Below are 24,732 nucleotides of genomic sequence, written 5' to 3'. Positions count from 1 at the left end.
TCCTAACCACTAGATGTAAAAAGGATGAAGACAAAGATAAAAACTAGATGATCAAGCCATGACAAGGAGCTACAAATAAGCCAGTTTAAAGACTTTTAATTCGCAAGGAGTTGGAGAGTTAAAGCTTTTGAAAAGCTTTGAAGAAGATTAAGTTGTTGGAAACTTAAAGGGTTCAGACGTAAAGTTATCAAATTTTATTTAACAAGTTTATTGAATTTTATTTTATTTTATTTTTAAAAATGTAACCCCGCGCCTTTTTAAAAATGTAACCCCAAGCCCTTTAAGGTGCAGCCCAACTCTGCTCCCGGCGACGCAGCCCATAGCATTATATAATGTTAAATTGAATTTTTTAAATATTCTTAATGCTGCAATATTTTAAGTTATAAATATAGAATATTTTGTCTTTTTCTTTTCCAGTATTTATGGCTCCAGGTTTCTTAGACTCAGGTGATTTACATTGAATTCTGAGATGATATTCCATCTCTACCCTGGAAGTTCTCTACAAATAAATTCCAGATATATATCCTAAAGAAGCATTTCATCTCGACATCTTTATAAACATACAGCTAAACCTAACTTATGAATAAGCCATAAATATTTAGATGAACAAAATAATGTAAGACCGCCTAAAAAGAGTAAGATATTTAATATCCAAATTTAGGGGTGAAATGAGTAAAACGTAGATTGATATAAAATCAAACTATGCTCAGTTATTAGCAGGATATAAAATGATGGCTGATATAAGGAAAATATAAAGTAATTCTAGGAGAGAGACAGTAAGAATCTTAAAAAGTAAGCAGGAGTAGTATTGGGTATGATTAGGCTTGGGGAATTTAAAATTTGAATGCTATTATAGCTAAATTAATTGTAGTTATTAAAGAGTTAAACTTAATTCAGAAAGATTGATAGGATTGAGAAATGGCAAAATGTGGCGAGGTGACATGCTAACAGAGAAATGGGTAAAGAGAAATCTAGAGATCTGGGTTTTTGTAGTGTTTAAAATTAATTGGTGTTTGTTTCAGGGGAGGGGTTGCAATGATACAATAACGGCCAAAGTGCAGTGTTCTAATATGGTGCTTAGAGAAGGAAAAGACAGTATTGTTTATGTAGATATATGAGAGTGATAATTAGACTCTATTAGTCAGCCAAATTTAAGTTAATTTAAAAAGGTTAAAATGGGGTATAGTCAAGTTAAATTAAAATATTAAGAAAATATTAAGATGTGATCCTTCAGGGTAATATAGAGGGAAGGTCTGTGCAGATATAAGGATTTAAATATTATGGGAGAAATGTAGGTTAAGTGCCTGGTACCATTAAGTAATTTATAGGTAAACTTCAATAGAGTTGGATAAGCTTGAAATGGGGAACATAAATATCCAGATGAAAATAGGCTGGGTGGGGTAACAAGGAGGTTATACTGGAGGTTACAATGAAAATAGAGGTTAGGGGGAGATATAACTGTTTAATAAAAGTAGATCACATTGTTATGGGGGTTTATGATGAAGTAGATTATGTGTTATCAGAAGGACTATTTATAAATATAGGGGAATAAGAGGTCGATAAGGCAAAGTTCTAATTGTTGGATGGCTTATCGGTGGAGTTCATAAAATTTCCATACTTAAATTTCCTTTTGCGCTTGTAATGGGCTATCATTTAATTCTTAGAAGTTGACTTGATTATTTTAATATTGTCCATTTTCAAGAATAATTAGTGTTATTAGTCTTGAGATTTCTTATTAGGGTGGTTAGAGAGATTTTTGCTTTAGCTGTGTTCCTAGGGAAAGAGTAAATGTGATTAGAGATGCAGATTTTAATAAGGAAAGCAGATGATTCGATGTAAGTGTGTATTCTAGGGGTTACATGAGTGGTTAGGTGGGTTAGTAGCAGGGAAAAGTTAGGTTGAGTTCTGCATTATAGGAATATGGAAAGATCATAAAATTAGAGGGTTCATTAATGGGGTTGAAGTAGCAGATTCTTGGAGCAGTGTTTTGATTTTTATTCTAAGTCTCAATTACTGGTCAATGGATCTCTATAGTATGGGTCACTTTGGGTTAAATTAGTAGGGAGTTCAGTGACTGTACAGATATAAATTACATCTGAATGCATGCAATTGTTGTTAAGTGAGCAATTTCTGAGTGGTTGGCAGTTACAATTAGGGTTGATTGGTGCAGAATTATGTTTAAATTTAATTAGGCATATATTAATCTTTATTATAGTGGAGGATTATTATATTGATTATTATTGATTATTGTAAAACTGACTATTTTGGAGAACAGATGCTTCCATTCTACTTATTTAAGTAATCTCTAACTCTTTTGTTTCCATTTTCTTTTCACTTCACTAAACTTCTTAATGTACTAACAACAATAGTAAAATAAATCTTAAAAGAACTCCAACCAAGATTTTTAAATTATTCAATTTTCTTTTCTTTTAAATACCCTTTCATCTTATTTTGCTGCTTTCTCATATCTTTTCATATTAGGTTGCATGTAAGTACACCTAAATGCCTTTCTGTACATAATGCTACCTATAGATACTGTTATATGAAATTCATTTCACTTGTATACATTTACTGTTGCATTGTTTCTTTTTTTTTTTTCATTCTAGGAATGGTAACTAGGTGTCCCTTACAATTACAAATGAAGCATAATAAACATTGTGGAAACTGGTCTGCTGTACTGAGGTTCAGGGATGCATCAAATAAACCATTTGAAATTGCTATTAAATGTCCAAAAGAAATTGAAAAACTAATTATAGAAGGTATGTTGGACTGTCTTCATCAAACAAAGCCATGAACAAATAAATATTTTAATCTGACTAGCCTTTTCCTTTTTTACTTCCACCATGTTCATTAATTAAACATAAGGCATTTTGCTTTAGTGTCTTTCTGAAAATACTTATTCCAGCTAGGAATATTCTTAAAATTGAGATATTGTGTGAGCTTACAACATTAATAAAACATAACAACATTGTTCTATCTTTTTTGTGTTATCAGATAAAAATGATATTTGTTCCAATTAAATATTAGCCTATTTATTTTAAAAATTACTTTCATTTTTCAATCATTATTCAATATAGCAAAAGTTCACCCACCACCTCAAAAATGCTAAACTGATTTCTACAATTTTTATATGTAGAATTTAAGCAAGCTCTTTTTACTGCAGATACCATATGTTTAGCTGAAATAGTACATCTACAGCCTTTGAAGACCCCAGGAAAATTAATTTATATGGTATTACTGGATAAATATTTAATATAATCAGATTCTTAGCTAAAGGAAAGATCCAAGCCATTTTCAATGATTGTACATCTAAACAACATGATATAAATATGTGTGTGCCTCAGGTTACAATATTTAAACTTTTATTATTCCTAATCTTTATAAACAATTTCCCTGATTCAATCGTGTCTGAGATGGGCATATTTGCTGATGACACTATGATTTATTCATGACATGTGGACAAATCAAGAATACATACAATGGTTGAATCCTTAGAAAATGGTCTCCAGTATGTAGTAGAATGGGACCAAAAATGGGTGGTAACATTTAATGCGACTAAGACAAAGCTCCTTTCCTCTAACAATGAAAAGAAACCATTCTGACCATCGATTGGCATGGCTAATAATACCTGTTGCAGCAGGTTGGAAGGTGTGGAGGTGCTAATCTACTGTACCACTAACAAGGTAGACATAAACACTCACAAAGTCTACTTTGTTAGTGGTACAGTCTACAGACATAAAGGCAAAAAGATAACAGCAATAGCAAAGAAGAATGACAGACACTGATATTCATTTAAAGATGATGGATATTGTGTTTTATTTACCAAAAAACAAAATGGTAAATTTGTAAGTAATGGAAAGATTATATTCAGAATAAGTCTAAGTAAGACGGAATCAGACACTGGAAACTGGTAGTTAAACATCAGTGGGTAATGTAACAAGTAACTGGACATCAGTTGGCATCTGGAAACTGGTAGCTGGGTGTCAGAGTGCATCTGGGACAACTAGCTGGGCATCTGTAGTATTTAGAACAGATAGCTGAATGTCAGTGGGCTCTGGAAATAGGCAGCTGGATGTCAGCAGGCACTGGAACAGGTAGCCAGATGTCAGTAGGCTGTAGAATAGGTAACCACTATCAACTACAGGATACTCTAGAAGCTGCAGAAGGTCCTAGAGGCTGCAGGAAGCTGCAGTAGACACTAGGAGGTGATGGAGGTTGCAGGAAGCATTGGAATGAGTTGGTGTTCACTGGTTGTAGAGAGAACTCTCAGAAGGCAGTTAGTAATAGTTTGCATCTAGGTAGTTTGTGGTAGTTAACCCTGAAAAGAACTGTTTGATTCACAAATAGTAAGTTATTCTAGTTAGCTCTGAAAAGGGCTGTTTGAACTGCTGCTAAGACCTTTTGACTGCTGTGCTTAGTCAACGACTGTGTACATCAAAGTCGCATTTCAGGAGGCTTTCTGCTCTTTAGCCAAAGTTAAAGAATTCAATGACACATCTTTGCTTTTTAGGCATGTCTCTGGCAGGGATTGCTTTCTTAGAGCCTCACACTATCAATATCTGCAACAGAGAGATAAAACTTTTAGGTCATGAATGCAGAAGTTCAGTCATCATAACAATGCAATTTGCAATTGTGTGTGATCTAATCAGACAGAATAAAAAATAGGAGGCATTACTTTTCAAACGCCTTTCATTGTTTTATAATGTTATAATATATGTATGAAATAATAATAATAATAATAATAATAATAATAAATATATACAGACTATTCTATTATTTAAAAATTAATTTAATACCTTTTTTTCAGTATTACTATATATAATTTTACTATTATAATTATTATTATTATTACTATATATAATTTTACTATTATAATTATAGTATTACATATATAGAATTATAGTATTATATAATTATAGTATTACTATATATAATTATTATATATTATATATATAATATAGTATTACATACATATTTATATATTATATATATAATATAGTATTTTATATATAATATAGTATTACATATTATATATATAATATAGTATTACATATATATAATTATAGTATTACTATATATAATTTTACTATTACTATTATATTACTATATATAATTTTATCCATTTATAAGTTGGCCTTGTCCCTAATTTGGCTGTGTCTTTAACATACAACCTCATTTATTCACCTACCATCTTCCTGGATGTTTTACTGAAAAAACAAAAAAAGACACAACAGAAACAAAAGTTTATTTTTATTAATGCTGAAATGGATTTATACTTTAATTTTAATGTTTATCTTTTTTTAAAAATACTTTTTGCCAAAATAGTGATTGCAGCACACAAGATGCGTTCCAAAAGTAATGCCTCCTATTTTTTTTTATTTCGCCTGAATGGATAAGAGGGGGATTGCAAATGGCATTGTTATGATGACTGAACTAATGCATTCATGACAAAGTTTCATCTCTCTGTTGCAGATATTGACAGTGTGAGACTCTAAGAAAGCAACCACCATTATGAGCATGCGCCAGAAGCAAATATGCATCATTAAATTCCTGCTAAAAGTTTATTGAAAATATTGATTACTATGTAGAAAAATTAATTTTGGAGCACAAAAGATCGCTTGCTTTAATAGTACCACTTCCATCTTTATAGCTCTTCAACTTTTTTAATTAAAAAATATAGGAGGTTTTACTTTTGAAACAAACTTTGTAAATGAGAAATTTTCCCAAACAAAACTTGCACACCTTTTATTTTTTATTTTTTTAGAGATAAAAATGTGTAATTTTTTAGATTATTCTTTAAAAAATGCCTTTAATCCAAAATGTATAAAATTTGATGGTTTTTATTCTTTTACAGCTCAAAATTATTTAACCAATGGAGAAAATGGCATTAGTGAATCTCTTTTAACTTTGAGCATTGAAGATCCACACGTTCCAAACCTTACTCTAATTGATCTCCCAGGTATTGCACGTGTGTCTGTTGGTGACCAGGCACATAATTTACCTGAACAGGTAATAAAAATCATAAACTGGAAAGCAGATACATCTGATGAAAATGAAATTACAGTGAATTGCAAAAGGTCAATCTATTCTAGGTTTTATTATGCAAGACATTATGTTGACATTTTGAGAATCTTTTTACAAAGTTTATATATATATATATATATATTTATATACACACACACACACACACACACACACACACACACACACACACACACACACAAGGTGCCTTCAATAAGTTTCCAGACTTTTTTGTACAGGCATTTAAAATTGTCATAGACTCTTGAAAATTCACTATGTTATTGCTATACATCTTATGAGATGACTGACCAATTTTTATGATTTCAGGTTAAATGAACAGCTACAGCAGGAATTAGAATACACCCTACTAAAGCCTGATTGTCACAGCTGATGAATTTCAAAAATGCAGTCTAGACATGAGGACACTTTAGAAAAATGATATGCAATAAAATTCTGTTTTAAACTTACAAAAAATGCTACAGAAACGTATGGAATGCTTCAGACTTGCATGAACAAAGCATCATTTTTTGAGTGGCATAAAAGATTCAAAGAAGGGAGGGCGTCTGTGAGGGATGATGAGAGGTGTGGGAGAAGTAAGGAAGTCACCAGAGTTTATTGGACAAATAAAGAATTTCATGGATTAGGACAGTTGTGTGTCTATAGAGGCGATAAGTGCACAGTTTGATGTCAATGTGGGAACTGTACACACAATTATTCGTGAGGAACTGAAGATGTGGAAGGTTTATGTGGTTTGTCTCAAGTGTCAGAAATCAAACTATTTGACCAAGATGGGAATCAAAACAGTTCCTCACCCTCCCTATAGTTCACACCTTGCTCCCAGTGATTTTTGGTTATTCCCTAAGCTAAAGGAAAACTTTAAAGGCTGTTGTTATGAGACAATTGGAGAGATGTTGTTATGAGACAATTGGAGGGTTATTGACATGCTCACACAAAAGGACTTCCCTGGACCTTCCAGAAGTTGTTGGAATAATACAACAAGTGCATTGCAGCCGGAGGAGATTACTTCAAAGGGGGCTAGAGTTTCATGTATTTACTATCAGTAAAAGTGTTCTTACAAAAAAGTCTGGAAACCTGTTAAAGATATTTTGTGCGTGTGTGTGTGTGTGTGTGTGTGTGTTTGTATATATATATATATATATATATATATATATATATATATATATATATATATATATATATATATATATATATTAGTGATGGGACGATTACAAAATGTTTCCTGATTCTGATACAATTATCGATTCCATTCTAAATTCCCAATGCTGATTCTAATAACAAAAGCGCCCAAAAAACAACTATAGAATGAGTTCATTAAATGGCGTTGATTTAAGTTCGTTTAAGAAATGTTCTGATATTTGGCGCTTTACTTATCGCAGAGGACAATGAGTTTAAGATATAAATGTACCAAATTTTTATTTAAAAATCAACTAACAATCTGTTTACATCAGTTTTTTTTTCTTTCTTTTTAATAATTTTGTGAAACAAAATCTATAAATAACAGACATGTTCATTTTTTTATTTGTATCTCACCGATAATTTATATACAAAATACGAATTTAGGAAAACTCGTCACCAAAAAACTCATCCATTTTTGTTAGGTAGGAAAGCTGGTCCATTATTGAATAAATATCGAGTGAACACATTTTATGACCGTTCTTGAAGGAGATATTATTATTATTTGTAAAAGAGAATACACATCGCATAATATATATTTTTTTTTAATATTTTACTTGTTTACTGTTGTTTTAAAAAAATAAAATTTAAAAATTAAAATTTAAGATTTTTCTGTGTTCGTTTTCTACCTGGCTTTGTAAGTTTTAGTGGTTCAACTTATTTTAAAGAGTTTATTTAGTTAAAAAAAAACAAGTAATCTCAAGTGCTACTTTTGAACAAAAAATTTGCGACATGAAAGGATAACGTCTTAGGAGTCTCGATAATTGCTCAAAAATAGAAAATTAAAAAAAATACTGAGGTAGATATAGTTTTAAAATGCCCTCGTTCCAAAAGAAAATAAATTTGTATATTTTTTAGGTAATGTCCAAGATCACTGCTTTGAAAAAAAAATCCTGCTATCGGAAGTGGATATGGTTGATTATGTAACGAAACCGAATGGAAGACATGAAAAACGAAACTATATATTTATTAAAAAAAATTACTTCTTCTGTTATCAAAAATGAAAAAAAAACCACTTCTTGTGTTATCAAATATTAAAACAAATATTTAATTTAGAAAAATTAATTTAGTTTTCAAAAAGCACTACTGCAGTTTGCGGACGGCAGGGATCTTTTCTTGTCGCTAGATGGCGCTTCTCGCTCCAAAAACATTTAAATTATTATTTTGTTGTTGACCCTTCATGTTTCATTTAAATTATTTGTTAAAAAAAAAAAAATTTACTTTATAAAAAATGCGATGTTGCTTTCATTACAAAATTGTTTTATTAAAATTATATTTTCTTATGCAGACTTTTAAATAAATGATTTTATTATTATATATTGATGCATTTTTATACAATAAATGTTTTGGTTTTCAAATATTTTATTGTTCGGGGAGGGGGGGGAAAAGTCTTGTTTTTTACTTATTTGTCGCGTTATTTGACCAAGAAGAAATTGGAGTTATCGACCACTAACAATAGCCGCCGTCTGCATACTGCAGAAGAGACCTCCCCCCCCAAAGTACTTTTAAACAAAAAAAATTTTGGTCAATGTCAAGTTTCTTTCCAACTCCCAAAAAAACTTTCAAATGACGACTTTTATAAATTTTCAGAGGTACTGAAAATGAATATCACATTTAAATTTGGGGCAGATAAGTAGTTTCTATGATATGAAAAAAATACTTTTTCAAAAAGTGGGTGATCACTTTTCCATGTAAGTTTTACTTAAATTGGGCACCTGCTTTCTGGCCACCTAGTGAGGAGGCATTATTTTGTTCATTGGCTAAAAGGTTTTTTTTTCTGTTTTCATTTTTCAATAAAGACATGAGGAAATTGAAAAACAAAAATAAAGAAAAATCTGTGTACAGATAGTGTAATTCCTTATGTTGTCACAAGTGACCGTTTCTATACACTCAAGCATGCATATTTTTGCCACAAAGAAGTAGTTTTCCAGATATTAAGCAATGTAATTCTATATGTTATCAGTGGTGGCCATTTCTGTACGTGCAAGCATGCACATATTTTTGATGTGCACGCGTACACATAAAAAATATGCACGCACTTGCGCGTAAAGAAATGGCCACCATAGATAACATATAGAATTACATTGCTTAATATCTGGAAAACTACTTGTTTTTCATCTAATTTTAAATTGTTCGTCAAAGATTACTACGCAATGTTAGAGGGCAGTTTGGTACACGAGTGCGCATTTAACAACTTTCATTTATGTACCCACGTGCAGTGTAAACTTAGCATAAAAATTTGTCTTCATGATATGAAGAAATTACTGAGTGGCCAGAAAGCGGCTACTCCGTTTACTTTAAATTTATATAGGAAAGTGATCCCCACTTTTTGAAAAAGTAATTTCTTCATATCCTACAAACTACTTATTTGCCCCAAACTTAAATGTAATATTCGTTTTCAGCACCCCAAAAAACCTGCCAATGTTTTCATTTTAAAATTTGGGGGTTGGAGGGTTAGAAAGAAACTTTTCATTAACCAAAATTTCTAATATTATCAAATAATAAAACAAATATTTTAGTCAAAATACTTAATTTACTTTTGACACTTATATAAAATAATTTGATAAATTATTGGCGGAGTTGTACAACCATCACCCCCATGCATAATTTCTATACTGATAGAATAATAATCGAGTGAAAAAATTTCAAAAAAACCTATCAGTATAGAAATTACACGTGGGCGCGATGGTTGTACAACTCCGCCAAATTATTTTATATAATAATTTAATATTTGATGATCCAAGAAGTGTAATCTTTTTTTGTTTCGTAATAACAGAAGAATTGTTTAAACTGAATTCATTCTTCTGAAGAAAATGTTTGCTTTCTTTGATAATACATAAGTGTTTTCTTTTTTTTGTTTGTTTTGTAATAACATAAAAAGTGTTAAAACTAAAGTATTTTTAAAAATAAATGCATGGTTTCATTTTTTGTGTTTTGACTCTGTGACTTTGTGATCAAGTTTATTTTTTTAAAACAAAAGTAAACAAATAAGAATAATTTTTAAAAATTTTATGGGTGCCTTCAAAAACGGCAATAAAATGTGTTTTCAATCGGTATTTATTTAATAATGGACCAGGTTTCCTACCTAGCTAAAATGGACAAGTGTTCTGGGTATGAGTTTTCTGAGCACGTTTTTATATAGTAAAATAATCCACGTAACTTTTATATTTACATAAAAATATAAGGTTAAATATGAAACGAAATAGAAGAAAAACATTTTAGTAAAATATATTTTCAATTATTTAAAAAAGCTATGCACTTACACTTTTGTTGGCAAACACATTTTCACTCTCCGTCTGTGTATTTGCGTCTGTCTTAATGGAACGAATATAAACCAGGGTTGCGGAGTCGGAGGTTTTAGCTGGAGTCGGAGTCGGAGTCGGATTTCTAAATGTACTAGGAGTCGGAGTCGGAATTTTTTATCCGACTGCAACTCCTTAAGTCCAAAAAAATTTTTTTTTTAAATGGTTTTCCTGTTTGGTTTTACCAGTTGCACAATTTAGCAGTTTTTATAATGTCTTGTTCTTATTTTTTGAGATATATCATATTTTGTACTGTCCTTCAAGATATTTTGGTTTATCGGATCACTGCAAATCTTGTCTGGACAGCTTTTTTCGCTTTGGTTGTGACGTCACACATGATCAATGAAAATTCTGTCTTTGAGTGAGATCACTGTGGATAACAATCAGATTGTAATCCGAAAGTTATCCAGTTCCTGAATGGAATTTGGCAATTTGATTAGTCCAGGATCGATCCGGAATTACGATCTTATCTCAAGAAAATGGGCATAAATCAATTTGTGTTGCCACCATGTGACAACATTGTATATGATTAACTAATCTAAACAAAAATAGCTGATTATGGCTGAAACAGTGCATCCCAGTGATTTTTCTTTTCCTTCATTTTCGGTAGTTTATCACATTTTTCGTTAATAGAAATATGCTAGATTATGATAAAGCTACTTCAGAATATGAAAATCATACATTTATCAAATTTAGTGGTTTGAAATAACGAAATTGAAAACAAGGGTTACTAATGAATATAATAAACCTACAAGTGAACCAATGAAAAATAGGAATCAGAGTAAAGAAATTTACGAAGCATTTTAATCAAATTAAAAACTCATTATGTTATAAAAACAATTGCAAATTAGACCTAAGTGTATCAGATATTTATGCATTAACCCATAACCATAATAGTAAAAAAAAATATCTTGGCCAAATCTTGTACATTGTGTAATGTGATTTTGGTAAAGACAAACAGTGATATACTGGTTAGGGTAGGTCGATGTTGGAATAGTAACAGGGCTAGGGTGGAGAGTTGCAAATTACCAGAAAAAAGTGACCACATAATATATTTTTCCCTTTAATATTGTCAATATTTGAGGAAATAACTTTAAATTGTGAAATAATTTATGATACTGCTAAGATAATGGTATTATCGAACAATGTAAGCCTGTAAAATTAGACAAGGTATGACTGCCAGCAGATACATCTTTTCATAGAATAGACGGACTTTGGTATTTTGGCCCTTTGCATCTCACAATGCCAAATATCAAAGCCAAATAAATCCTAGCTAAAATCTGTCTCCATAAAATAGGTCCCAAAGATAAGGTAAAAAGGTTAGGAAAAATACTAGTCTAGCGAGTGTAATAGCGTAATGATGGCATAAACATATATAAGATAATTAGTACTTGTTTTATGCTCTATATAATTTGCAAATTAAAGTAAGGTAGATAGCCATGCACTCAAGTAGTGATTCGGACCTAGGCAAAAGGAATATTATGAAACAGATGCCAATTTAGCGGTTTTTTGCTAGATCTAGAAATTTCGTTTGCAATCTAGCAAGGAAAATTTTGATCTAGTGGCTCGCGGGTTTTTTCTAGAAAATCTGGAGATATTTGGCATCCACACACCCACAATTTTAAATGACAAAATAAAGAAAAGCACTTGAAAACACTTTAAAACATAAACTAATTCATGTAGGTAGAAAAGTAGCATTTATTGCCTTTGGTAACAATAATTTATTGACTATTTGTTTTATTTTTCACAGTTTTTATCGCCTATACTCGATTGTTAATGATGGGCATGAAAAGTACTGTCCAATTTAATATAAAATAACATTCTAAGGCTTTTTAACGTTTTAGAACTTAAGACTTGAGCATTTCTGTTTTTTGCTCTGAGAGATAAATTCTGCATGTTTTACTTTTTAAGGGGATTTTGCATGGTTTTACCACATTGTGAGTAAGACTTAGGGTTAGACATTTATTAAAGATTAGTTACCTGTCCGAAAAAGTTAGAATGTCCTAGAAATGAGAGCTCATTTTAATAAATTTATATGAAAAAAAATGATCCCCATTTTAAATTCTAAAATATTTTTTCCAAATATTCACATGTAATCGCCTAAAAAAGCAGAATCCCATTTTGGAAGGGCACTGCTAAGGGACCTCATCTGCTTTTAAATATAATTTATTTTTTAAATTGACAAACTTAATGGTATCCCTTTATATATATTCTCAAAGATTTTCATCTTGTGCTATTTTTCCCATTTATACATTTGTGTCATTTCTACCTACCCTCCACAATCTCCCGTTATGAATGGTTAAAAAGTCTATCAATTAATTCACATATAAATTTTGTTGCTATGTTTTGCAGATTTTTAAAAATAAATTTATTTTGCAAATATTAATTCATCCGATATTATGGAGAATTTATTCTGAAATATTCAATATTTAGATACACCATTATTGTGATATTTAATTTGTAATATATTTCAATTGAATTGTTATTATAACCACTGTTTGATTTTATGATTTATTTCTTTCAAAACAAAATATACCCTATCTGAAAAAAAAAGTAAAACTAGCTGATATGTGAAAGCCTTATGGGGAGCTAACCACTTCAATATGATTCCAGATATATATATTGAGAAAACACGGAACATTTTGTATATTGAATAAAAATTTGATATTGCCTAAAAAACCGGAAGAGATCTCTTTTTCTGAAACGGTGAAAATTTTGTGTGTTATATCAAGACCGTCTTAAAAGACAAGATGGCCGGTGGGCAAAAATAATTTAATCTGCTGACGTCATCACGGATAGTCCATTAGTTGCTTGACACCAGTAAACACCGGTAGCCACTCGTGGATATCTCCATTCAGCAAAGTAAGTTTTAACGTGCTCCCCCCTGTATTTAACACGATGTAACTATAATTTAATTCAATATTATCATCCTAAGTTTTTTACCATTCAAAAGAAGAAGCTTCAAATAAATTGCTAATATTAAAAAAAATTTTTTTTACAGCATACAAAACTAATGAAAATGCGAGACAACATCGACTCTTTAAAACATGTTCTTTTGAAGAGACGATTTTTTGTAAGCTGTTGACACGCATGTTTTAAAAATCTAGCAAAAATTAATTTTCCTGAAATTTTTCAATACTTAAAAATAAATTATGCCGGCTGATAAAATTTTAAAACTTTTTTTTAAAGCTAGAAAGATAAAATTTTAAAATACTTATTTATATATATATATATATATATATATATATATATATATATATATATATATATATATATATATGAAACTAAACTAAAAAAAAAAAAAAAACGCGCGTTCACTCGTGGTCTTACTATTCATTTCGGGTTTGTATTACTGTACACATAGATTCGAAAAAGTTCTCAAAAAACAAATATATGACAAATAAATGTTATCAAAGGCAAGATGTTACTTTTCTACCAAACTGGATATATTTTTCGTGTTTTTATTCAATGTAACATATTTGTTCAGCTCGAAAAACAAGGTGTTATAAATAAAAAACTAGACAAAATACTATTAAAAACCTACCGAATATATGTCAAGCTATGTCATGGTAACATATATTGAGCGAGTTTTTAACAGTATTTTAACCAGTTTTTTATTTATAACACCTTTTCCCAAACTTACCGTGTTAAAGAGGGAGTCAGACGCCATCTTGAATTTTCCAATACATCGGTAAACACTGTATGGTTTTCGAGCTGAATAAACATGTTACATTGAATAAAAATACGTAAAATATATCCAGTTTGGTAGAAAAGTAACTTATCTTGCCTTTGATAACATTTATTTGTTATATATTGCTTTTTTTACAACTTTTTCGAGTCTATGTTTACAGTAATACAAACCCACGTATTTTAACAAACTGAAAATATGGATATAAAAAAAATGATTTTGCATGTTATTTTTGTTATGTGATGAAATAATCTTAAATAAGAAACATGATTTTTTCTTTAGGTTAATTATTTTTTTACTGTGCAATATTTCATGAATTTATTAAAAATATTGTTTTTGATTTTAAAAAAATATTGTGGTTCATTTGCATTTAAAAATATTGTGGTTCATTTTGATGAAAAAATATTCATTTTGATTTAAAAAAAAATATTGTTCATTTTGATTAAAAAATATTCATTTTGATTTAAAAAAAATATTGTTCATTTTGATTAAAAAATATTCATTTTGATTTTTAAAAATTCATTTTGATTTTAAAAAAATTCATTTTGATTTAAAAAATATTGTTCATTTTGATTTAAAAAATATTGTTCATTTGATTAAAAAATAGTTTAATTTTAATATTTCAAATGTTTTGCTTGTGTTCTGCTTCAAATATTCATAATCTTACTTGCATAATTTTCATTTAATTATATTAAATAAACTTCAAGTTTACTACAAATCAAATCGTGTTCATTCACTTTTTTAAAATGTAATTTATAAGTAATTAAAGAACGCATTCTAATCTTTAAAATCTATAATACAACGAAATATTCAATTGCTTATAATACTTAAACAAACAACTTGTGTTTTATTATTTTTTTATTATTAATATTAGATGAGTTCCAGTATAAATCATCGTGTTCTTTCTTTATTTCAATCCAATTTTGAAGTTTTGTAACGCTGTCTGTAAAAATTACTGTTCATTATTGACAGTCTAAGAATTCCACATATCTTGCTTGTTGGGACATCGGCGATGACGTCATTTTTTTCAGCTGGCCGGCCATCTTTATAACGAAGGCCACGGTTATATTCGGTGAAAGAGATAGTCTTTTTCATACACGGTATAGGTGTTTAAATATGTCAAAAGACGAACTGATGACATTGTCACATATGTGGGCAAAGTCAACGCCCAGTGTGAACTGTTTAAATTAAAGGATTTATCAGTGGACATGTTTAAGTGCTACATATTTGTCCAGGGACTGACAGCACCGAAGGACAAGGATTTAAGGTCAAGGATATTATCATATTATCAATCATGGAGCAAGACCCGGAAATGAACTTGCAAAAAGTGACAGAAGAACGTCAAAAATTGATAAATGTAAAAAGGGACACTACGAGGATAGAGGGAAAAGTCACATCCCAAGTCCAGGTAGTAAAACAGAAGACATTTCCAAAAGATATTTTGTTCGAATTTTGAAAAAATAAATATGGGGCGGGGGAACACGCACTAAAAAAATATTTCCTCTCGTATATTTTACGAAAACTGCATTTTATATGTAATTTCATTCTAAAACGGATAAGTATCGAAAATTTCATGAAAATCTAACCATTAGTTGATTTTTGCTAGATTTATTAAACACGGGTATGTTTTCTGATCACATTTTATGATCGTTCTTGAAGGAGATATTTTTTTTAAAAATAGACTATAGTCCCCCGTAATATTTTTTAAAAATATTTTTATTTGTTTAATGTTTTTTTTTTTTTTTTAAATAAAATCGATTTTCTAAGTGTCCATTTTCTACCTAACTGGCTAAGTTCTTAGTGATTTCACTTATTTTAAAGCGTTTATTATGTTTATAAACGAGACCGCATATTTTTTTTAAATATTAGTATAAAAAGAATTTACTTATTTACTATTGTTTATAAAAGGGTAAAATCGATTTTTCTACCTCTCCGACTATGTTGTTTGTTGTTTTATTTATTTGGAATCATTTATTTGGTAAAGAAAAAAAACACGGAAAACAAACAAAAAACATGTCGAGTGTTACGTGAGAACGAGAAATAATGTCCGACATGAGGGTAGGGGTCTTGATAATCGCTAAAAAATAGAAAATTAAAGAAATTACTGGGGGAGATTTGGTTTTAAAAAGAAAATAATAAATTTTAATATTTTTTAAAATATAATTTAGAGAGAGAGGTAGGGATAAAAACTATATCTCCCTCCGAAAAACAACCAACAAAAAATGAAATTAAAAAGATTCCTGATAAACGATAGTGGAGTTTTCAATAAAATTGATTAATAAATTTATTTAGTGATTACTTTTTCTCTTAATGATTGATTTTAGAATTTTGAAATAAAAATTAAAAAAATTAAAAATGAGTTAACGAGAGATTGTTAGCACATGGCATCTCTCGCGCCAAAAAAATATTTCGCTTTTAATTTATTAGTTAATTTTTGCAAAATTTGACAGGACGACAATAAATGTTGATAATTGATAAAATTATAATTTTAAATAACGCATGAGTGCATTTGGTATGAGAGAAAACAAAAACATAACAAAAAAAAACTATCATGATAAAAAAAAACAAAACAAAATGTAACAAAGAATCGAATTGCTCCCTGTTTTTTAATTTTTTGGTTTTGTTTTTTATTATTGTTTTTATGACTCCAAAAAACATCGTTAAAATAAGAACAAAAAAAATTGTAATAAACTTTGTATGAACATAATAAACGCTTTAAAATAAGTGAAACCACTAAGAACGTAGCCAGTTAGGTAGAAAATGGATGCTTAGAAAATCGATTTTATTTTAAAAAAAAACATTAACAAGTAAAAATTAAAAAAAAAATTTTTTGTAATTATTTAAAAAAAAAAAACATTGAACAAGTAAAAATTTTTTTTTTTAATATTATGGGGGTTATAGTCTATTTTAAAAAACAATATCTCCTTCAAGAACGATCATAAAATGTGTTTTCAATAGATATTTATTCAATAAGGGACCAGTTTTCCTACCTACTGAAAGGGGACGAGTTTTCCGGGGTCGAGTTTTCCAGAGACAAGTTTTACCGGGACGAGTTTTCCGGGCACCTATATAAATGTCTGGAGGTAGAGAATTTATAAATACATTTGAAAATAAGCGGAAATCTCTGAGGAGCCCTTTCGGTCATCATCAGGAGAAATTGATAGCATTGAAATACAATTAATGACGAAAAAAAGAGCAATGGGGGATTTTTATAAATTAAAGGTTCCAAAAAAGGATAATTAAAACCAATAATTTAATTAATAAAACGTATAAAAAGTGATTAAAATAGCGCCGTGAGAAAAAAAGAAAAAAGTGGGGAGGTGGTTAGAGTCCAACCCCTCGGAAGAGATTTAACGCCTTTAGAAATTCCTCTATCTCTGTCTCTATCACAATTCGTAAACCTTCTTTGTGCTGGCAAAAGAAATTGCTAAAAGTGTTAAATCTCTTTGGGGAAACTCTGACCACGTCCCCTGCCCCCCCCCCCCCTCACGGTGCTATTTTAATCGCTTTTTACGATTTACTTTCAGTCGAAGTCTAAGTTGGACATGTTCAAACTTTTCATATATAAATATAGTGTCAGTTTTTTTCTCAATTTTTTTGTCATGCAATAAATTCTAGAGAACTTATAATTCTCACTGTTTCTTTTGAGTGAAATAGAAAAAATAAGACTTGAATAATTTTTTATACAGATCAAATTTTTTACACTGATTATTAACATTAAATTGCAAAATATTTTAAAACAAAAAACACAAAAATAAAAATATTGATTTGTTCTATTTTCTCCTTTCAAATAGATTCTTAAATTACTGAGAAAATATGTTTCCAGAAAGGAAACGATGATCCTTACTGTCTGCCCTTGTACAGCTGATTTAGCAACAACAGAGGCTTTGAAACTGGCTAAAGAATATGACCCGGATTCCATACGAACTTATGGTAAGAGAATCTGATTTTTACCTTGTATTTCTCAGAAGTTTTCTGTATAATTTTATGTTGGTTAAACACATGATGTTAAACAACTACCATCACTGCCACCACTGCCATGACCACCACCAACGACAACAACACAAAAGTCCAAAACGTGTATTAAGTGCACACATCGAGAACTATTGTAAATTGACTTGGCCTTACGAGCACTCCACTTCAACACTATTCATGGAAACACCCTGAGCCTTCTCTTGGCATGCCAAGCCAGCAGAACATTTGATGAAGCTTCCTAATTCTTACATATAGGTTTTAAAGGACATTTTATTAATTAATTATTATTTGTTATTTATTGAAGAAATGTACTAATAAATTAAAAAGAAAAAAAATTCAATTTATTAGATTTACCAACGCATTTCTATATGAGGCTTTGTCTGTCCATCTATCAACATCCAATCTAAAACAACATTTTAATTGCTAAACACACTTCATTTTTAATCAATGATAATGTCTGTTTGTCTGTCCATCCATTCATCAATCAGTCTGTCTGTCTATCTATTCATCCATTAAACAATCAGTCTGTCTGTTGGGCATAAGGTTACAATAGAATTTTTCAATAAATAGTAATATTGAAGGGGCACATTTTAATATCTGTTCTTGTTAATGACATGAAGATGAAGTACAGCGATGGGGCAGTGACCATAAATATTCAATCACATTCATGATTCTCATAATATTTCTCAGTACTAGGACTGGAGTTTGCAAGACATATAATCAAGGAGTTTCTCAGCCATCAACAGACCTTTACCCACCACTCTTTCTTGTTTCTATGCAAGTTCATATGTGAAAACTAATAAAATGTTCAGTACGAAATCCATTCAATTTTAGAATGCATCTGGATCCAAATGTTAATGTTTAAAAAAATATTTAATTGTTTTAATTAATTCATTATTATTATTATTGATGGTAGTAGTAGTAGTGGTGGCAGAATCATATTGACACACCAGTTCCTGTTAGATCACTGATATTTTGAAAAATGTTTAATTTTTAAAACTTATTATTACTATAATTATTATTGATAGTAGTAGTAGGGGAATAATCACATTGACACACCAATTCCCATTAGATTACTAAAGTTAAGCAATATTGAGCTTGGCAAATACTAAAATGGGTGACTATAGCAGGTGTTGTATGTGTTCTTCGCTTATTTTGGCATTGTTTCTAGCCATTCTGGATTTCCCCTAACCAATGGAATCAGGCAGTGTGGACATGAGGAGAGGTGGCGTTGAGAATTGCACAACCCTTACTTAACAATTAAATGTGCAGCTAGGGGTATCCATTGTAGTCCTTACTGAATCGATAATTAAAACTATTTCATAGACAATTCACTGTTTGCTTCAAACATACAGAAGTTTTAAAAGTTTATTTTCAGTGAAAATATATAAGTTCCAGTAAAATAATTTGTTCGCTTTGCTTTTTCATTTATTTAGTTTAGCTGTCAAGAAAATCGTTTTACTTTGGTTTTTGATTATTTCTATATTAGGTAATAATTTTCTTTCATTCCAGATTAAATTTAACTTATTACCTCCCTCTAAGGAGATTATATATTTGGTCCAATTGGTACAAAATTTTGTTTGTGTCTATCCTTGGTTAAATCATCGATCATGGTCTAGCTTAGGTCTAAAAAGAAAGATTTTATGGGTTATGTTTATCGCTTTTAAACTTATGTAAATTTTTTGTTAATTTTTAAACGATAATAACGTCTTGAAGATCTTTTTCCTTATTTTTTTGGGCATAAACAATATTATTTCTTTATTATTTTTATTTTACTTATAAAACAGTAATCTAAAATAATATATATGCGTATACATTTATTTATCATTATTATTATTGGCTCACATGGAGCTTTCACACAAGTCAACACAAGATCTGATTGGAGACCTTTGGTGTTCTTTGGAAGCTGAGTGACAACATGTCTCCCCATACGTCCAACTCTCTCCACCTTCTTCGATAGCATTTAGAAATAAATTTGTGTCATCGCAACAGCCTCTCACCATTGATTTCTCACTGGCAGTGGCCATTGGTCTATACTGGAATTTGAGTGGCACTAAGCCTCCCCAAGGTCCCAGTTCTCTTCGCGCTAGTCCAATGGAGGTTTGGTCAGCGCTCTCCTCAGTCTTTCCATCCTCCTTGACCCTTCTTGGCTCTTTGGTATCATTTTTCTTTTGGGGGTGAACAGTGATGAGACAATGGGAGGGGATGCGTGATGGGGGTGTAGAACTTGTAGATGTGCTGGTTCGGTGTTCTTCATTCCCTGTAACGCTTCTTCATTATATTGTATTCTTGTATCATTCTCCGCATTCAAAGGTTTTCCTTAATATTTCAGCCGTTTTCATTATCGTTAGTTGTGGTATTTTTGCAGCTATTCCTTTGATTCCAATATCTGCCATTCTTTTTTCAAAGTTTTTGGAATTGTTCCTAGTACTCCTTCTATCATCAGTATTATTTTAATTTTCTGCATCATCCAAATCCCTTTTAACTCTCTGGCTAGCTCTGTGTATTTGCTTTGTTTTTCTCCTTTTCTTTCATACTCACCCTGTGGTCAGCTGGGACTTCTCTTTCTTGTTAATTATTACGATATCTGGTCTTCTTGCTTGGATGGGTTTGTCCGTTTGTATGTCCATGTCCCATAGAATTTTGTGGTTCTCGTTTTCGAGTGCTGTTGCGGGTTTATGCTTGCACCATTTGTTCAAAATGTAGCCATTTGCAGAATTTCCAGTGCACCACCCTCCTCACTTGGTCATGCCTGTTTTTGTATTTCTTTTGGGCCAGTTTGCTGCATTCACTTACTATATGGTTTATCGTTTCGTCTCTTTGTCCACAGAGTCTGCATTTGCTGTTTTCTTGTGTTTTATCGATTTTTGCTTTGATATGGTTGGTCTTATTGAGTTATCTTGTGCTGCAGTTATTAGAGATTTAGTTTCTCAGTTTATATGTCCTTTTCGCATCCATGTCCAGGTGTTTTCGTTATTCTCCTCTTTTGTCATTCTTATGAATCTTCCGTGGAGTTGTTTCTCTTCTCATTTTTCTTTTCTCGTTTTGTCATTTTTCTCTCTGTTTTCTGTTTTGTTGGTTTTTTTTCAGTGCCTCTCGCTGCCATAATTATCCTTTCAGTATTTTGTATTATGTATTTTTCTAGTTCTATTTTTGTGTCCTTCACACAGTCTTCTATACAGATCAGTCCTCTCCCGCTGTCTTTCCTTTTCACGTAGAGTCTGTCAATATTGTCCTTTGGGTGTAGTTCATTATGCATGGTCATGAGTTTCCTGGTCTTCTGGTCGAGCTGTCTCAGTTCTTCTTTTGTCCACCCTATAAACGGTCCAGAGTATCTTACTAGTGATACTGTTCATGTATTTTTTTTTTTTATTACATTTTCACTCCAAACAAGGCACATTGCCACTTTAGTGTAGGGGGCTACTATCAGGGGCAACAACTACTGTGGTACTATGTAGGGATTTGGGCAGCAAGATGTTGGTTCACATTGCACTTGAACTTCTGCACGTCAGTACAGTTGGGGAAGCAGTGACCTGGAATGGAATTCCAAAGTCTAGCGATTCTGGGGAAGGAACTACTGGAGTAGAAAGATCTTTTACATCTAGAGATCTCTACAGTGTGGGGGTGGGATTTAGCAGCCTGTCGGGTCTGTCGAGGGTGTTCACGTCGTGGGGGCACAAGTGATTGCTGTTCGTCAGAGCATTCACCATTAAAATACTTGTAGAACAGGTAGAGGGATGCAACGTTTCGTCGATGGGACAGAGGCTGAAGCTTAGATGCCAGTTTAGGGCCTATCAGATTTGCGACTCTCTTTTGAACCTTGTCAAGGAGCAAGAGACTAGTAGCAGATGCACCAGCCCAAATATAACAGCAATACTACGTACAGGGGCGAATGGTGGCCTTATAGAGGTACAGAATACTTTCGAGTGTTAGTAGTTTTCTAGCACGGTAGAGAGAGCCCACCTTCCTTGCAGCGGCCCTGGCAATGCCCTCGATGTAATTGTTCCAACTCATGTTTCCTTTGAACGTTAGGCTAAGGAGTTTGAAAGACATACTCTCAGATAAAGAGTCGTTGGCCATTCCTATAGGTGGTAGAGAAGGTTTCTTGTAATTATTGAATGAAACTAGTTTATTCTTGGCGGCATTGAACGTGACCATCCATTTTTGTTCCCATTCCACTACCTTTTATTAGGTTTCTGCTATATAATTTCGTTTCCAGGAGTTTTTTTTGTTCTCCTGAGGTATTCCTTTCCAATTCTCTCTTTTATTTCTGTTGCTTTGATGGGGTCTGCTTCCAGAATTCCCAAGTATTTATAGTTGTCTTGTTCCCCTAGTGCCCTCATTTCTGTTTGGTTGGGTAGTTCCTTGCCTTCTGTCATTTCCAGTTTTCCCTTTCTTATAACTAGTAGTGCATACTTTTCCATTCCAAATTCCATTTGGATATCTTGGCTGAAGATCATGGTAGCGTTAATTAGTGTCTCTAGCCCCTTTTCGGTCCTTGCAAAAAGTTTAAAATTGTCCATGTACATCAGGTGGTTCATTTTTTCTTCTGTATTGCAGAACTTGTATCTGGCTTGTCATTTTCTCAGAATACTATTTAGGGGCATCATGGCTATGATGAACAGTAATGGTGATAGTGAGTCTCCTTGGAAAATGCCTCTCTGTATGTTAATTTCTGTTATGTGTTATCCATCAGCTGTCAATTCCAGTCTCCATGTTTTCATTGCATTTTCTATTACGGTGATGATCCCGCTTGGTATTTTATACATTTTTAGGCATTTTATTATCCATACTTGGGAGATCCTGTCGTATGCTTTTTTGTAGTTGATTCATACCATGGCTAAATTCTTTCTCCTCCTTTTTACCTCCTTTAGGATGTTTTGATCTATATATAACAGATCATGTGTTCCTCTTTTTCCTTTTTGGCATCCTTTCTGTTTCCCGGAGATGAGTCCCCGATTATTCAGGGAGTGGTAGATTTGTTCCCTCAGTTGTGCTGTCAATATCTTCCACATAGTGGGTAAGCACGTGATCGACCTATACAGGGTAACCCCCCAAAAAACGGGCCCCAACTCTAATTTGGCCCCGTTTCTTAGTGTTTTGTCTGAATGAAATGAAACTTTAGTCATAACTAGTTTATTATATTCAAAACATCACATCAAAACACTAGGGTCTTTGGCCTTTTTTTCTCCGTTCTACAGCATATGTTCTAGATGGCCTGCATTTAGCTTTTGTTTTGTTTTTTGTGTCACCCTGTAGTTGCTGGGAACGGTTCCTTTCTCTGTGTCCTTCTGTAGCAGTGTGGTTCTTCTTCTTCTTCTTCTTATTATTATTATTATTATTATTATTATTATTATTATTACCATTATTTTATATATATACATAAAGTTATGTCGATTTTCAGTAATTATTTGTCAGTGGTCAATATGTAAGTAGATCTAGATAGTAATTTGGAAAATATGAATGGCAATTAAGTTCCACATGCAAAAGACTCTCGAATCTTTACAAGGATGAAATGTGGAAAATTCTGTGCAACTTGCTATATGTATTTTCAAACTTTACTGTATATATGTATGTATGTATTTATCTCTCTCTCTCTCTCTCTCTCTCTCTCTCTCTCTCTCTCTCTCTCTCTCTCTCTCTCTCAATACATATATATATATGGGCAATGAAGGCTCTCCCACAAGTTGGGCAGTGGTGAGCAGGTATTGTGGGGACAGAGCTTGTTGCTCTGGCTTTGCGGGTTGCACGCTTCTGTTCTGCTTTGAGGGTTCTCTCTTTGATGAGGTGATGCATGAAAGTACTTGGGCAACCAAATTTCTTCATTATTTTCCACAGACCATCCTGATTGACTGTGTCAAATGCCTTGGTCAAGTCGATAAAGGTTGTGTCAAGGTCTCAGTGCTGTTTGATGCATTTCGCTTGAAGCTGATGAGCGGCAAAGATCATGTCATTGGTCCCCTGACCGGTGCGGAAACCACATTGACTCTCTGGCAGGAGTCCCTGTTCCAGGTGACCAAGTAAGCGGTTGAGGAGGATGCGAGCCAAGATCTTTCCTGCTATGGACAGGAGAGAGATACCTCGGTGGTTATCGCAAGATTGGCGATTTCCTTGTCGCTTATAGATGTGAACGATTGTGGCGTCTTTAAACTCTTGTGGTAGTTGTCCCTTCCTCCACATGATCTGATACGAGCAGGTCAGTTGCTCCCACAAGGCTGCACCACCGGACTTGTAAATCTCAGCTGGGATGGCATCTTGACCTGGAGCTTTTCCACTGGTTGACTGCGGAATGGCTTTGCTGACCTCTTCGATTGATGGGGGGTGTCGAGCTGTTGATTGATGGGGACTTGGGGGAGACGTTCAATTACTATGTCATTGATGGCTCCAGGGCGATTGAGCACTTTGTTGAAATGGTCAGCCCATCTGTTGAGGATCTCCTTCTTTCCCGTGAGTAGAGTTGAGCCGTCGGCACTGAGCAGAGGAGAGGATCCCGAAGACTGTGGTCCGTAAACTGCCCTTAGTGAATCGTAAAAATTCTTTGTATCATGTTTG

The 24,732-nt window shown here is 32.1% G+C and overlaps 1 protein-coding gene across 9 annotated transcripts in view; it reads left to right on the top strand.

Annotated features, from left to right (window-relative positions):
• LOC145293177 (interferon-induced GTP-binding protein Mx1-like) overlaps nt 1-24,732 on the top strand; it is a 200,974-nt gene that overhangs the window by 76,606 nt on the left and 99,636 nt on the right. For all 9 annotated transcript variants that reach the window (XR_013869679.1, XM_080139650.1, XM_080139648.1 and 6 more), the window contains 3 exons: nt 2,607-2,759; nt 5,855-6,009; nt 18,000-18,138. Coding sequence is in view for 8 of the 9 variants with exons in the window: in XM_080139650.1 (XP_079995776.1) it covers nt 2,607-2,759; nt 5,855-6,009; nt 18,000-18,138 (447 nt within the window). In the remaining variant the exon portion in view is untranslated. The remainder of the gene's footprint in view (nt 1-2,606; nt 2,760-5,854; nt 6,010-17,999; nt 18,139-24,732) is intronic.

The sequence above is a fragment of the Euprymna scolopes genome, chromosome 14 (genome assembly GCF_053919585.1).
Source record: "Euprymna scolopes isolate OS-2025 chromosome 14, ASM5391958v1, whole genome shotgun sequence".
NCBI lineage: Eukaryota > Metazoa > Mollusca > Cephalopoda > Sepiida > Sepiolidae > Euprymna > Euprymna scolopes.
The sequence above is the reverse complement of the archived record's forward strand: the minus strand, read 5'-3'. Positions and strand labels throughout refer to the sequence as shown.